The sequence below is a fragment of the Halichoerus grypus genome, chromosome 7, assembly GCF_964656455.1.
Source record: "Halichoerus grypus chromosome 7, mHalGry1.hap1.1, whole genome shotgun sequence".
Taxonomy (NCBI): domain Eukaryota; kingdom Metazoa; phylum Chordata; class Mammalia; order Carnivora; family Phocidae; genus Halichoerus; species Halichoerus grypus.
Window position 1 is genome coordinate 152,497,281 of NC_135718.1, and position 17,037 is coordinate 152,514,317.

Consider the following 17,037-nt stretch of genomic DNA (forward strand, 5'->3'; position numbering starts at 1 on the left):
CAGAACAGACTCTAAGATCTCCAGGGAGGGAAACATTCTTGTAATGTAAGTGCGTATTTAGTTAAATGTCAGGACATAATGTCATAGAAAGGGCAGACTACCTGTTAGGGACCATAATTCTGCCTCTAAATGGCCCATGTCTTTAACTTCTTAAGCCCATGTCTTATGTACAGAGGAAACTCACTCTGTGACTGTATTCTTAGTCTGAAGTTAAGCTATGGGCATAACAGTGACTGAGAGTTCCAAGAAGTTATGACACACCAGGCAGCTTTAATATTTTGAGGTGAAGAAATGTCAGTGCTTTCACTCTGCTCAGGATAGTAGTTCAGTGGAATTTTTCCTGGGTTTCTCCCAAGGGGCTATCGTGCCCTTGCTCAGTCCACATGACAGGTGTAAGGAGGAGAGCTTGGGTGGAGGCTCCTCTCCTCCTTCTATTACAGCATGTGACAGAGTCATGACCAGAAGAAAGGGTTACCTGCTTAAAAGGGGTAATTGACTTTGGAGAGGAAGCACCTGGATCAAGAACAAAGTGTTATCTATTAAAAGGATTGATACATATATGACAATAAGAGTATTATCTGATAAGCAGAAACCTCTCAATTAAAAAAAAAAGCCATTATTGTAATGATCATCTTCATTGTGTTCAACTTGCCATAGCACTTCCTCCTCTCTTCTGAAGAGGAACAAATGTGGGACATCTTTTCATTCCCACCAATGGCAACTGAGACTTAAAAATAACAAGGTATATACTGGAAACTCCCTAAAGTCAATGGGGACAGGACAAAACATTTCTCTGTGGCCCCTGACTTTGAGCCTGGGCTGAAGTGGCCATTTCTTTTAGGATGTGACTTCTCCATCTCTGGTCATGGGTTATCAATTTATCTAGGTTGTGAAACAAGTAGTTCTGCCCCAAAGTAAGAAAAGGAACCGAAAAACCCCTTTATGGTCCAAGGACACTAGGCTTCATTAGTGATAGGCTTCATAACTTCTGATTTCTAAACTTCAGGGCAAGTATCTGAAACATGAATCCTTCGAAGCAGAAGTACAAGCAAAATCAAGGGTCATTCCTGAACTGGAAGAAATCAGGGAAACCCGATTTGCTGAGGGGCATTTTGCCCATGAGGACACCAAGGTAAACGTATGGTAGGACTCTGTAAGAGATGTTTCCGATTGTTGATTATGTTAGCAGAGTTTTAATTGATTATGCCAGGTATAAAGCTAGATGGAGCTGGGGTTCCTGCTTCTTGTCTTCCACTGGGGTTGGGCAGGAAAGGTGGTGGGCATCCTCATGTCCCCTGGGGCAAGAAGAAGAGAGCTATGATACAAAACGTATCCTGGGATAGCATCACATTCCTCCCTGGCGACCGCAGGATAACTTGGCTTACGATCAAGCCCTCTTCAACCTAGTTCCATGTGTCCCAGATGAACTGGCTTTCCCAAATGTCATTGCTAATGATTTCTTCTGACCTCAAAGTCCTTGTTCTTTAGACTCTTCAAACAAGGGATGCTCTGCCATGTGAATCTTCTTTGAAATATCTCTCCCTTGTCTGTGATACCTCCTTCTCTTCACAGCCCACACGCTGTGACTAATATTAAAGTTCTCAAACTCCACTCTTCTTCCCATTTCGAAAAACTCCTAAAATACCTTGTCTTCAGAAAATCTTCCCTGAACACCGAGGACTGAAGACCACCACCACTTTGAAATCCATTACTAATGTATCAACTCTTTCCTGACTTAATTCACACAATTTTCCAACATGTTTGTGTTGATAGAGTCAATTCAGGATCTTTTCTGAATGAGTGGATTTGTTTGTTTGTTTTTACTGTTGAAGTATTTTTGAAATTGTCACACCAAATTTTGTGACATATTTAAAAATTGGTTCTGGTCTTTCTACATTTAGCATACAAATTCTAGTCCATTTTACTGTCAACAAGATATGGTCAGAGAACACAGACTTTAACCAGAAGAAAACCTTATTGAAAAGAAGAGTCTGTAACAAGAAAAATCTCAAAATTTATGTATTGATAAAAAATAGAAATTATTTTTGTATTGTTCACAGCTTTTTTTGCCACCAATCCCCTACATTAATTAAAATCGTTGAGAAATATTTGAGACATTGTCACAACTATCAGAGTCACTGTGCTCCATCAGACCACAGCACTGGAGGATTCAGAGAGAAATGTGGTTTATGGGCTACTGTAAACAATGGAGTAGTTGAAAAATACAAGATTCTTTTGGACATGACATAGAGAGTACCTTCAATTTGACAAGCTATGTAATTCATGATCTTCTAAGCTAACCTGGCATAAAAGCCTGCAATTACATAGTCTCAAAATTCTCTTATTGCTTTGGTGCCACTAATTTCCATTATAAATTAGCAACATCGTAGCTCTTACTCTTTCCAGCAGACAGTTCATGCTAGATTTCTTCTATGACTTGCCAGTACTTAGAACACCCTCTGCCTGTCATCTACCTGTCAAAATCCTATCTGTTCCTCAAGCTTCAATTCAAACCAAGCACTGTTACAGGAATCCTTTCCATCCTGTCTCATTGTTTATAATCATTTCATCCTCTAAAACCTCAAAGCATTTTTACATTTTTTTCTCTTATGGCAGATCACGTGTGGCTTGGTTTAACAGCTACTCCCATGCATATGGATTTCCTCCTTTAAATATCTGTTGAGCAATTACTGCACGGGAGAATGCAGTTTTTATCCAGGCCCCTCTCTGCACGCACCTCCATGTCTGTACCTGCTCCACAGCAGGTAGAGTGCCTCAGCAGTTTTGCGTCTCCTCCCAAAGGCCCATCTGGAAGAGCTGCACAAACTATGGGACCTGCTGGTGGAACTGACCCAGGAGAGGGGCGCCCTGCTGCTGCGGGCCCTGAAGCTCCAGCAGTACCTGCAGGAGTGCACTGACATCTTGGAGTGGATCGGAGACAAGGTACGGGACCCCACAGGACGCAAGCGGGACTTCCCATCCCTGTCCCAGGCACCCCCCAGCGATCTAACGCAGGCTGCTCGGAAAGCAGTCAGGATGTCTGTTCCTGGACTTTGTTCCTTGAAAGAAGCAATTTTGGCAAAGATTTAGGGGTATCCTGGAGATCACTGACATTGTGTGTGGGGAAAAGTGCCCTAGGCTTGTCCCCGTCTACCTTCCGTGACCCTTAGCTCCTCCTCCTAAATTTTTCCTCTTACTCTGGGTTCAGGCTGAGAGTGTTGCCCCGTCTTTTCCTAAAGGCCGCCTCTCAGTACCTGTAACTAAGGAGGTTTCTATTTTTTGAAACACTTGAAGAATAATCCTGTGGTTAAGACTGAAGACACATCCAAGTAAGTACTTAGCGTGGTGCTTTTGCAGATACTCAGTGTGTTGAATTGAGTAGAATCAGGATGAATGTATTTTTCATGTTCCAGAACACAAAAGCGAGCTTCCAGGAGCTTTGGCCAACAATGTTCCTGTTCTTTCTGAAGGATTACCCCAAAGAGCAATGGCCCCTGGACCAGGGAACCCCCTCAGGAAATACATTCCTGCTTCCGGCTCTTTTCTGAAGGGCTTCTCCTCTCCACCAGCCTCTCCTTCTGAGCTCTCCTGCGAGTGTGGGCAATGGTTCTGGGCATTTGAACTACAGAAACTTTGCTGGTGACTCAACAGACTTTCCTTGCTCGCAGGAGGCCATAGTGACGTCAGTGGAGCTGGGTGAGGACTGGGAGCGCACGGAGGTTCTGCATAAGAAGTTTGAGGAGTTCCAAACAGACCTGGAAGCTCGACGGGAGAAAGTGGACGGAATAAACCAGTATGCCAATGAGTGCGCTGAGGTGAGGTGGGGAGCAAAGGGTCAGTGCAAGGCAAAGGTTCTGGTATTCAAAACCTTCCAGCCATCAGTAGGTGGGACATGAAGGACATAGGACACTGTGAGAAAACAGGGATGCATGTCCCTGTGGTAACATGCCTGGGGCGGTTTCCTCTCCTGTCTGGGTCATCTCTTGCCAGGCTATGGAAATAGAGGTATGAGCAGGAGAGACAGTGTATGTGTGTGCACGTAGGTGTGCACGTGAATGTGTGCAGAGGAACTAGACCCACAACTTAGTAACTCCCGGACAGAACACCCATCACTCGTGTTTATGCTGCACCCTTTCCTCATGAAGAAGAACCAGAATAAAGTAGCAAAGAATATAAAATAATGGTGGGCTATCGTAATGTATATGATGTCATTATACATAATTTTTTTTGTGAGTGGGGGAAGGGAGGCAGTTTTACCGTCATTCACTTAAGACGATGTTTAAATAAATTTTCAATTTCACTAGGATATGTGGGAAAAATGGGGAGCCAGTCTGACTTTTTGTGCCGTAAGGGGATTAGAAATTCTGACCGTTGGCTGTTGTGCTTTTGGTTTCATCATCACTGCAGCTCTAGTATGGGACACCCCTTCTCTATTAACGGAACCAAGACTTCGGGATGAATGGGTACTTGATTAGGGGAAGTAAACTCTCTCTCCGCCACCTTTGTCTCATTGTGAAAGTTTCTCGGTTTTTCAGTACTATCTAATACACCATCCCCAAACTTCAAACAACAAACATGTCATTTTTACTGGATTCAGTGATTCAGCTGCTCAGCTAGGCAATTCTCCTGATCCCACCTTAAGTGGCTGCAGTTATTTGGTGGCTCAATTGGAGTGGAGGCTCTAAAATGGCCTTGGTCCCATGTCTGGGGTGTTGGTTCTCACTTTCCAGCACAGCATGCTTTTTTATGTGTCAGTGTTCCAAAGATAAGAAAGCTGAAGGGCATCTTGAGGCCGAGGGGCAGGAGCTCATATCATTTCTGCCGCATTCTATGGTAAGCCAGGCATAGGCCAACCCAGATCCAAAGCCTGAGGAAATGGACTTCCCTTCTTGCAAGGAGGGCTTCATGGCAAAATAACACGGCCATTTTATCTAATCTACCATAGGAAGGATTAATCCAATACAGAGTGTGTCCTCTGCTCTTGTGGAGTGGAACCCACGCAGCTACAAATACAAAGGGCCATAAATTCGGCAAAGAGAATGTAGAAAATTCTGTCTGGAGAGGCTTCAGAATGGGAATGGAAATTCCAAGAGACAGGGACAGAAGGAGTAGAAAGACTTGGATGCATAGGAACTGCTCGAAATTGCCAAGTGTCAAAATAGGCTGATGCCATTAACTTAATCTAGTGTTCATGAATCTCAGTGCTTCAGATGGGTTGCAATGATGTATGAAATTTTCTGCAAAATTAAATGTGTGTGCATGTGTGTATAATTCTGGGAAGAGGGAAACGTCTCTTGTTAGATTCTCAAAGGTGTCAGGACCCCAAAGGAATTAAGAACCACAGTAGTAGAGTTTTAGAAAGTAAAGTCCTATTTCGCAGAGGGAATTTTTTCTTCCTGGGTTTTCAGGGGACTTGGCAGGCATCAACAAGGTGGAATTCTGAAAATAACATCATGGCTGGGCAATCTGTGTTAACAGTCTGCCCCAGTGCTGTGAGCAAAAGACAGATACGGTATCTGGTGGGTTGGCTTCTAGATTTTGGTAAAGCTAAGGCACAGGGCTACGGTGAAGATTGGTATCTGGCTAAATGGTCATTCTCCATGCCTGGCAAAGTACGAACCAGTGTGAAATGAGAAGTGTCCAATGATTTTTGGAATAGGCTCACCTTTGCCTAACTCAAGCCCCAGTTTCCTCTTGCAGGAGAACCATCCTGAGTTGCCCTTGATCAGGCTGAAGCAGGATGAGGTGAACACCGCCTGGAAGCGTCTCCTCAATCTGGCTCTGCAACGACAGGCAACACTGTCCAGTGCTGCAGACCTCCAGCGATTCAGAAGGTATGACTTTGGCCAACACATTATGGGAAACTCTGCAACAGCACCATGTTCGTACTTGTGCTAGCCTCTGGCTACTGTTAGCAGTTAGTGGCCAGTATCTCAAACCAAAGTAAATCATGTGCTGGCACTTCAGGAGGCAAGGGAGAGTGTAGTTAAGGCAGCTGTGACTCAGCCCATAGCCAAGTGTGTGATGACTGGAGCCCAAAGCAATAAAACTAGCACAGGTGAATTAGTGATGGAAGTGTTGCGGAGAGAAGGAATGCATATTAGGAACTGGATGGGGTGGAAGGTTGAGTAGGAAGAAAAAAGACAGTAAGAGCTGACCCAGATATGGGAAGGATATCTAGAGGCCCAATGACCAGATAATGCCCAGGCCTCTACATCTCAATGGAAACCATTAAAGGCGAGACCTCTTTACATTACTTTTTCTAGTGAGTAGGAATTCAAGGTAATTGTTAGCTGAGTGAACCAGGGTGGTCTTTGCTCTGTATGTTGTTTGCCCTGGAATGCCTGCCATTTTCTTTGTTGGGACTCATCTGGCTGTCTGGCAGGGATGTGACTGAAGCCATCCAGTGGATCAAAGAGAAGGAGCCTCAGGTCACCTCTGAGGACTATGGCAAAGACCTTGTTAGCTCTGAGGCCCTGTTTCATAGTCACAAGGGCCTTGAGAGGAGCCTTGCAGTCATGGAGGACAAGGTAAGCCACTGTTGGAAGCCTGGCTGGCCTCTTGGGCTGAAAGAGGCATTTGGTGGGTACCTTGCTCCAGAGGACACAGTAAATTCACTATTTTGATAAAGGATAAATTCCTTATCCCTGAGTATACTTCATCATTCTAGTTCATAACTTATACATGGACATTGGATGTCCTTTATTTTTATTTAAATATACATACATGTTTTATATACTCTTGTGTTTTTTGTAATGTACTTCATGATTTAAAAACAAAAAGGATAACTCCAAGAATAGTTTCCTAATCTCATTCAGTACCTGCAGTCAGAGAATCTTTCCTTTGGTCAAACTACACTTCTGTCCGTTCCAGCTGAATCCTATTTCTTTTTGTCCTTCACTCAGTGGATAAGGGAAGAAATTTCTCCTTCTTCTTCTACTTCTCGTCCTCCTCCTCCTTCCTCTGCTTCTCCCTCTCCCTCTCCTCCTCCTCCTCCTCCTCCTCCTCCTCCTCCTCCTCCTTCTTCTTCTTCTTCCAAATAAACTCAGAAACACCTAGAGCATGTTAGTACATCCATTTTTGGGTTCTCTTCTGAAAGCTGGAAGACCCTAGTCCCTATCCCTAGAGGAGTAGACATAGGCATGTTTGAACTTGGAGCAAGCCCCTACTCCTGACTGGCTCCCATCCTTGCTTCTTCCCCTTACAATATCACCCATAACCTCAACAAACTCCTCCAGAGTGTGTACAGTGGAGTCAGCCCACTGAAGGTCCCCACGTGCTGCTCCCTGACCATAGCTTTGTCCCTGGAGCCAGTTTCTGAAAACTATCCCATTATTCTACTTCCTTCATTCTTGCTCCATTTTTGTATTTTGTATTTTTTTCACCTAATAATGAATAATAAAATCCCATAATTTGATGCATAATGATAATGAAATTTTAAATCCTAGACAACACCTGGTTATAGTTAAATATAATGAAAGCACTAATGGTAACATGTGCAAAGTCACCCATATCTACATTTTTTGCCCCAGTGGCCTTGCTCCTTAGGAATTGTTCACAGAATGGTCTGGCATTGCTGGAATTCTTGGCAGGAATTCTCCTGGGCAAAAGTATTTCTCTGATTCCCACAACAGTATTTATGGAAACAGTATAGAGGATGGTGAAGGACAGTCTGAGGTCTAAACCTTGCTTCTGACACTTAGTAGCTAAATGACTTTGAACAAATAAAATACTCTACCTCTCAGTTTTCACATAAAGGAGGAAATAAGAATAGTTTCTACCTCTGAGTATTATTTTAAAAAGATGATAAAACAAGTAAATGCATGTGAAGTGCTGAGCAGTAAGCACTCAATAAGAGACAAAAGTGGTCAGTAAATTATTATTGCTGATATAGTATGTTAGCATATTAATATAAAATTATCACAAGTAAGTATGTTATCAGTATTAATATGGTCGTTTTGTCAGATCTCTCCCATAAAACTTTGTCAGGATGAATCAGAGTGCTTGGATTTCCCACTAGATTTCTTTTTCATCCCAAAGGTGAAGGAGTTATGTGCCAAAGCGGACAAGCTGAAGCTTTCCCATCCTCCAGAGGCATCTCAGATCCAACAGATGAAAGAGGATCTGGTCTCCAACTGGGAGCACATTCGAGCCTTGGCTACCAACAGATATGCGAAGCTGGAGGCTTCTTGTGGGTGGGAAATCCTTCCTCTCTGTTGCTCTATCTCTACAGGGTTTGGATATAACATCAAAAGCAGAAAGTAAGAGTGAAAAGAATCAAATAATGAGGGACTCAGCCCTCCTGCCTAGTCGGTGGTAGAGGCAAAAAAAGCTTTATTTGTTAAGGGAAGTTCTCTTCGGGCTGACATAACACCCAGCATGCTACCTCCCCCCCGCACCGCACCCCATCGGTCTTCCTCTACTTAGAAAGTTGTAGAATGCTATCAAGTGGCCCAAGGACCTGGAAAAGCAACTGAAGAAACATCAAAATCCCCGGCCCTAGCTTAGGAACTGAAATAAATTTCCAAGCTGAAGGGTGTAAAATTAAATCTAGAATTATTTCCTGAATGTGGGTTAGCTTGCCAAAAAGCTGGGTATCATTTCAGTAGTTAATGATTATAGTTAGTCATTAAAACACCAGAAAGCAGTGTTTATCTTACTTTTACAATTCCAAATTAACTGGTGAGCATTTAATTATTTGAATAGGTAACTGTTTTAGTGGTTTTGTTTTTAGCAATAGAGTTAGGGGTGACTTAGGTGCACGAGGGCTCCTAACCTTAACTCTGGTCCCCTTTCCTGCTAGGTGCTCCCTGTTATTTATATGCCATGTCTTATTTACTGGCCTCGTTGGGAGTACTTTACTCCACTTCAAGTCCCTTTGGGGTGGTGTGACCTTGTGATGTTGGAGAAGCACTGCCCAGGTGCCTCATCACACAATGACACATCCATCCCAAGAGTCAGCAGCCTGGAGTCAAGGACAATCTGCCCAACCTGACCCACTAAAGGAACCGGAAACCCATCAGGGGGATGGAAGGGGTAGGATTAGGGTGAGGAGAACATTGCACATCTTACCTCAACCCAACCCTAACTCTTGGCTCAAAGTCCACTTACACCTGGTTTCTCCTTCCTGTCCTTTACCTTACCTTCCCTGCAGGTACCAGAGGTTCTTATCTGACTATGAGGAGCTATCAGGCTGGATGAAGGAGAAGACCGCTCTGATCAGTGCTGATGAGCTGCCCACAGATGTGGCTAGTGGGGAGGCCTTGCTGGACCGGCATCGACAACACAAGGTAGACAGGAAGAGCCCCCCCACCCCCTGAGGGAGGAAGAGGGAGGGGCCAAGAGTGCCAGAAGTTTTCTTGCTGCATTTTAAGACATTTTGCCTTGTGGCCGTAGCACGAGATTGACTCTTATGATGAGCGATTCCAATCTGCTGATGAGACTGGTCAGGCTCTGCTGGATGCTAGTCACGAAGCCTCTGATGAAGTTCGGGAAAAGGTAATCCAGTTTAACAATGTGTGAAATTTTGATACATATTTAGCCCCACTTAATCTCGTAATAATATAATAATCTCTGAATAGGACAAGAAGTCCTATGGACATCTTAATATTAACCCAATTTTCACATATTGCAACCTTCCTTCACATATTGCTTTAGCTAAGTCGAGCCGTCTGCAATTCTCAGGATGTGATGTGTGCTTGCTCACCCCTGAGCCTCTATTTCCTGAACCTATCTGATTTCATCAACCTGCCTTCTACCTAATTCGAAACCTCCATACCATTGTGCCTCATCATACATGCTCTGTTCTATCGCTCTTCCATGCTCACCTCTAGATTGAGGACTGCACCTATTTGAGGACTGCACCTATTCCTCTTTGCATTCCTTGATGCCTGGCACGTGGCTGGCTTTGTTCTCTCCTATACAACTTCAAATCACACTGATTTTCCCATATCGGTGTTTCTCAAATCTACATTAAATAATAGGAAAGCTTTAAACGTCAGAATCCCACTGACTGAACAATCAGGTTTGCCCATCATCCTAATCTCCTGGATCAAAAGGACTCACCTCAACCCCATCACCCCTGAGAGGTTTTACTTCAGTCACAGAGTCACAGGAACTCCTTGGGATGATCATTAAAATAAGATTTGTAGGCTTTTTTGCATCTCATTAGATTCCAAGCATAGCTTCTAGAGATGGTGGATGGATGAGGCTGAGATGGCCATATTTTGAATTCATCCAGAACTCTATGGGAAAAATATAATAAGATTTTTATTTTTAACAATTTCCTGCCCAAGGAAACCTAAATCTTTGCCCACATACCTATATTTCTGGGATTCTGAGAATCTGTGCTGCCTTTTTGATGGCGTTAACACAGCAGTGGTGCTAATTAGCTGGAATTTCTGGGGCAGATGTGTGAGCAGGAACAAAGGCTCTTACGGGTTTGAGAATGTTACCCTTCCCTTTCCTTAGTGGTTCTTATTTGCTTTCAGAAGAGAATGCGAACTTCTCAGTCTGATCACTTAAGTGCTCTATAAACGTCAATTTCATCAAGCGTCCACCTTTTTTAGACACTGCACTTTTCTCTGGAGCACTTTGTATAATCTAACAAGTACTTGGAGTAATTGTGCACTCATGGTATGTCCTCCTGGAATCCTGATCCCCCTCCCCACCCTTTAAATCTCTGTTTGGTATGATGCTTTCCACACTTCTACTCTCTGTGTCTTCCAATCAGAATTCATCTTCTCTTCTTCATTTATACATATTAAGTGTGTCGTTGTATCTCTGCGATGCATTTATCCCATTTTCTACTACAGTGTGTGAAATTTTGATACATATTTAGCCCCACTTTATCTCATAATAATATGATAGATGTTACTCACTCAGACCTTGAAGTCATCAGAGAAAGCCACTTCTTGTTCATTTGTGCATCCTTCCGAAGGCCTTGCATTTATTAGATGCTCACATTGTCTCTTCCTTTCCAAAGATGACAATACTTGCCAATGACTGGGCGGCCCTGCTGGGGCTGTGGGACCAGCAGCAGCTTCAGTACCTACAGTGCTTGTACTTGCACCTCTTCTATCGTGACAGTGAGCAAGTGGACAGCTGGATGAGCAGACAAGAGGTAACAGGAGGGGCTCAGCAAGTGTCCAGAAGCCATTTCTCCCACCCCTCATTTATCGCATGACTACCACTGGTACCCTTACAACTACTTCTGTGGGCTAGAGATTGTCTTAGGAAGTGGAGGGTGATCTACAAGGAGAAGATGAGATTGGCCTTTTCTGAGGCTCTTACAATTCCCTCATGAACAGATGCCTAGAAGAATATACACAAATATACAGCAGAGAAGAATTAACCTCCACTGAACATAAGGCCAGATGAATATCAATCACATTGCTAAGGGGGTCAGGAATAGAAAGTTGTGACAAGTCGGGCAAGGTTAACCAGAGATTTCCCAGAGGAGGTGAGTGGTCCTCTTGAGGCAGCATTGGGAGGTCAGAATGGAGCCTGGATTGGCCAGGATGATTCTATATGGACAGAACCAGCGACAAAAGTGATAAAGTTGTGTGAGAGATTGGGGAGGAGTCTGAAGTTTCTGCTCTTCGAGGTTGGTCCCTACGCACCATCCTACCATATGCTAATCCCTCCTTGCTCTCCCACTGTCTCCTCTCTATCCTTAGTCCTTGTCTCAGAGATGTTCCAAAAGCAGTATTTCTCACTGACAAGGAAGAGCTGAGATGTGTCTCTGTCTTCCACAGGACTTCCTGGAGAACGAGGACTTGGGGAACTCCCTGCGCAGCGTGGAAGCCCTTCTTCAGAAGCATGATGACTTTGAGGAGGCCTTCACCGCCCAGGAAGAGAAGATCACAGTGAGCTGTGGGCTCTGGTGTGGGCACTGGCTCCGTGTGTGTGTGTGTCACCTCATACGACACCCGTCCTTAGAGAGAACCACTGGTCACTCTCAGACATAACATGAGGGTTCTTTTCAAAAGAGAAAACATCCAGAAAAGTAATCATACCCATTTTTATCATCACATTTCTTATTCCACAAAGCATACTTAGAAAGTTTTTAAAGATTTTTAGCCATTTACATTTTCCAATAAAGTGCATGATTGTCTTATTTTTTCTGCAGTGTAAATAAATATTATTGGATCCGTATCTGATACAGAATCATTACTTGGAAGTTTGAAATGTGTTATTTACTTTTTTGGTTTTTTTCCTCTCCAGTAATGTCTCCATTTAGTTTTCTCTAGTAAAATCTAGATGTCCAAACAACATCTGTTCTTTTCCTGTATATCTTCAGCTTTATGTTTTTCATCTAATGCAACCACAGTTTTCCTGTGAACCTTACACTACAATGTCCCAGAAACTGGTCAATGTATAAGCTGGGTTCAGACAAGTGTGGAAGGATTTTTTTTTTTTTTTAAAGATTTTATTTATTTATTTGACAGAGAGAGACACAGCAAGAGAGGGAACACAAGCAGGGGGAGTGGGAGAGAGAGAGAAGCAGGCTTCCCGCAGAGCAGGGAGCCCGATGCGGGGCTCGATCCCAGGACCCTGGGATCATGACCTGAGCCGAAGGCAGACGCTTAACGACTGAGCCACCCAGGCGCCCCAAGTGTGGAAGGATTTTATTGGTCCAATGTACTGTATATCTCTGGCTGTCCCCTAGGCTGGTGCTGGGTTTTAACTCACACATACTACCACCGGCAGCAGCAACAACTGTAACAATAGAATTCCAAGTCCTATCTGTTAATATGGAGATTAATATGGTCCCTTATCCATCCCTATGCTTGCTCTATTGATTTTCATTGGTAAAAGCTAACAGTATAAAATAAGTTATTGTTTATAAAATGCTATCATATATTTTAGATTATTTTCCCATTCTCCACCACTTAATCTATCCTGAGTTCTAAAAATCTGAGTTCATGAATGAAAATGAGTAAAAATTTCTGACCCTTCTTCCTATGAGGCTAGAGAGATAGATGTAGATATAAATATATATATCTATATATATATAATAGGGCAAGAAAGGGAGGGAGGGAGAACGAGAGAGAGAAAGTGAGAGAGAGAGAGAGAAAGAGAGGCTGGCCACTGGACATAACTATATCCACAATGCTTCCTCTTGAAAATTTAAGAATAAGGTGCCTGGGTGCCTCAGTTGGTTAAGCTTTTGACTCTTGGTTTCAGCTCAGGTCATGATCTCCTGGTCAAGAGATCAAGCCCGGAGTAGGGCTCTGCACTCAGCATGGAGTTTGCTTGGGATTCTCTCCCTCTCCCTCCCCCTCTCCCCCTCCCCCCACATGAGCACATGCTTACTCTCACTCTCTCTAATAAATAAATAAATATAATCTTAAAAAAATTAAGAATAGATCAAATATCCACTTTCAAGTGACATCAAAATTCATTTACTATAACCTAGATATTAAAAATATTATGGCATAAAAGAGGGTAATTAACTTGTCAAATATACATTTTGAAACAGAATTTGTAATAGAAATCAGAACTAGGTCCCAGATCTCTGATCCTGAAAGTTGTTCTCTTCCCACATTGCTACGCTTCCTCTTTAAACAGCTAGCCAAACAGTGGCCACTTACTCAGGAGCCACTGAGAGAAACCCCTCCGGTTTTTATTGTTTTTGTTTTTCAGACCGTAGACAATAATGCAAAGAAGCTGATTGACAGTGATCATTATGACTCCGAGAACATTGCTGCTCTTCGGGATAGCGTATGTTGGAGGTCCCAGACGTGTATCTGCCTGCCCGTGCCCTGGGGTCTGGGGAGGTGTTGGGGCTCAGGGACCAAGCTGGACAGCGAATCTCATGTGTCCATATTTGGCTTTGCTGACCATGAGTTTCATCTTGGTTTTTGCAGCTCTTGGCCCGGCGGGATGCCCTACGGAAGAGGGCTGCCACTCGGCGCAAACTCCTGGAGGATTCATGGCTTCTGCAGAAACTGTATGAGGACTCAGATGACCTAAAGAATTGGATCAACAAGAAGAAAAAGTTGGCAGATGATGAGGATTACAAGGTAAGCAGGGTTTTCAGACCTTGGGCATACTCATCAGGACTTAATTTCATGGGACTAGAGTCTTAGAGCTGAAAAGACGCTAGTGTTCAGCAGGCAAGCCTCTACCCTCTGCACAGAAGGGTCATGAGTCCCTCAAGGCAAATGCTTTGTTAAAAGCCAAGAATCTGGTTTCTGGATTTCCTGTGTCCCACTGCCTCTCACTTCTTTTCTCCGGCACAACTTCTTTTCTTTTCTTTCTTTTTTTTTTTTTTTTCTGAGATTTTACTTTTTATTTGAAAGAGAGAGAGAGAAAATGGGGGGGCAGCGGGAGAGGGAGAAGCAGACTCCCCACTGAGCAGGGAGGCCGACTAGGGGGCTCCATCCTAGGATCCTGGGATCATGACCTAAATGAAAGGCAGACTCTTAATTGACTGATAAACCCAGGCGCCCCTTCCAGCACAACTTCCATAATGGAATGGGGGAAGGGAGGGACTGCTACTTATTTAGCTGCTTCTTGTCCCTCCACCAACTCTGCTGCTCCCCTCTGCACCCTTATAATAGGAAAATATTGTGTCTGATCCCGGTGTACGTTCACATTTACTAAAAGCTACTAGGAACCTAAAGGTAACCTCAAGGTACGGCATAATGCAGAATTACACGGTTTTGTAGCCAGAAGGGAACAACCCCTTATTTTTTATTGATGAGGAAACCAAGCATTTGAATTATAAAGTGACTTGCCCAAAGTTATCCATTTATTTAGAAGGGAGTTTAACAGAAGCATTTGAGGCATGAATTCTGGAGAAGGTGAACCTGGGCTTGAAGTCTCGTAGTTCTGTCTTATTTATGTGACTTTGGGAAATTTTTTTTTTAATTTTATTTTATTATAAAATAATAATATGTTAGTCACCATACAATACATCATTAGTTTTTGATGTAGTGATCCATGATTCATTGAAATTCTTGACTTCTCTCTAAACCATAGATTTCTCTACCTTGGGGTTGTGTAACACATGCATTTTTCACTCACAAGTGTTATGTGAGTTGGGGTATGTATTATACCCACCTATATATGCTCATACAATTTCACATTTACAGTCGAGGCTAGAATTAGTCTCCTAATTTCTAGGCCAATACTTATTCACAATATTTACTTTTTTAAACATCATTTAATCTTAAATGTATACCTTGATCCTTTTGTTCCTATATATTTATAGAACCACGAGCATCTTATCTGTACCTTTCATTTTGTGAAACTTGGAAATATGTTTGTGTTCTTGGGAGGAGGTGTGGTTCCAGGGTACAGAAGGTGTACAGATCTTCTCCAGATGAGGAAATCATGCATCAGGAAGGAAATGGGAAGAATTTATCATCTTTCATGATAGCTCTCTGATTTTCTTTTCCTTTCTTTTTTTATTTCATTTTTATTTAAATTCTAGTTAGTTAACATGTATGGTAAAACTGGTTTCAGGAGTAGAATGCAGTGATTCATCACTTACATACAACACCCAGTGCTCATCACAACAAGTGCACTCTTTAATACCCATCACCCATCTAGCCCATCCCCCTGTCCACCTCCCTCCATCATCCCTCAGTTTGTTCTCTATCATTAAGGGTCTCTTATGGTTTGCCTCCCTCTTTTTTCCCCCCTTCTTTTATGTCCATCTGTTTTGTTTCTTAAATTCTACATATGAGTGAGATCATATGGTATTTGTCTTTCTCTGACTGACTTATTTCTCTTAGCATAATACACTCTAGATCAATCCATGTCATTGCAAATGGCACGATTTCATTCTTTTTGATGGCTGAGTAATATTCCATCATAAATATATATTTATATATGTTATATATAATATATTTATATATTTATATATTTATATATATATAATATATATGCCACATCTTTATCCATTCATCAGTTGATGGACATTTGGGCTCTCTCCATAGTTTGGCTATTGCTGATAATGTCTGATTGATTGTTAATTCTTGCATGGGGCACCATATTCAAAATGATCTTCAGGAGATATCTAGGCTCTTTAGAATTATATGCATGAATCAATTAGCCATGTGTGCGGTGTGGCTAGAAGGAGGGATTGGCCACATGAGTTTGCTCACATTCTACGCTTCAGTACTTAGACTAGGACAGTTCCCCTGTTTCCTCTCCTTAATGCAGTTGTATTTATAGTGAGAAGTAACCCCTCTCCTCAAAATTTCTGCTCCCCATTCTTCAGATAAGTTTCCTTTATTTTTTGGACTTAGGATATACAGAACTTGAAGAGCCGGGTTCAAAAGCAGGAAGAGTTTAAAAATGAATTGGAAGATTATCAACGCCTGCTCAATACACTAGAGAAAACTGGCCAGGAGATGATTGAGGCTGATCACTATGCCTCGGACAAGGTGGCTGATCGTGTGGGTGAGGTTGTCAGCCTCTGGAAGGAGTTGTTGGCGGCTACAGAGCAGAAAGGTGAGAAGCAGAGGTTTCGGTGAAAGGCTACCTCCTAAGTTCTGAAACCTACCATTTTAATTTCTACCACCTTGAATTTGCCTGGTGACTGCCATGAGAAGGGGTGCCACTCATTTCTTCCTGTATTGAACAGAGTTTTTATAACTCAACCTAAGTTTACCACATTATATACATACAACTTTATGTTTTCTTCATGCATGTAGGTTTAAGTGAAATTACTTCTGTTTTCTTCACTTTGCTCCCACTTTTTTTTTCTTTCTCCTGAATAAATATTCCAGAGCCATGAATCCGGTATTGGCTATGTACCTGAAACTGGTGTCTTTAAATTAGGTTTTACCTACTTGGGTTCTATAGATGAGACAAGATATTATGACCCAGGTTATTAAAGTAGACATTAAAAGATTGTCAGCACCACATGTGCTGTTCCTACAATATTTTATTCTTATAAATGGGACTTGATGACTTGCCTTTTTTCACCTATCTGTAAGTGTTCAGGCCCTGCTGTAAGCCCTTAAAAAAAATTCCCACATGTCTGCTTGAATAATTTCTACTTACATTTAACCTCACCTC

General features: G+C 42.6%; 1 protein-coding gene across 1 annotated transcript in view; it reads left to right on the plus strand.

The window, feature by feature from the left end:
- SPTA1 (spectrin alpha, erythrocytic 1) overlaps positions 1 to 17,037 on the plus strand; it is a 70,933-nt gene that overhangs the window by 1,547 nt on the left and 52,349 nt on the right. Inside the window, exons 3-15 of the mRNA XM_078078482.1 lie at positions 1,007 to 1,132; positions 2,803 to 2,943; positions 3,669 to 3,815; positions 5,701 to 5,834; positions 6,386 to 6,530; positions 8,041 to 8,195; positions 9,155 to 9,290; positions 9,397 to 9,498; positions 10,985 to 11,122; positions 11,757 to 11,867; positions 13,648 to 13,725; positions 13,872 to 14,027; positions 16,263 to 16,467. Of these exons, the coding sequence (XP_077934608.1) occupies positions 1,007 to 1,132; positions 2,803 to 2,943; positions 3,669 to 3,815; positions 5,701 to 5,834; positions 6,386 to 6,530; positions 8,041 to 8,195; positions 9,155 to 9,290; positions 9,397 to 9,498; positions 10,985 to 11,122; positions 11,757 to 11,867; positions 13,648 to 13,725; positions 13,872 to 14,027; positions 16,263 to 16,467 (1,774 nt within the window). The remainder of the gene's footprint in view (positions 1 to 1,006; positions 1,133 to 2,802; positions 2,944 to 3,668; positions 3,816 to 5,700; positions 5,835 to 6,385; positions 6,531 to 8,040; positions 8,196 to 9,154; positions 9,291 to 9,396; positions 9,499 to 10,984; positions 11,123 to 11,756; positions 11,868 to 13,647; positions 13,726 to 13,871; positions 14,028 to 16,262; positions 16,468 to 17,037) is intronic.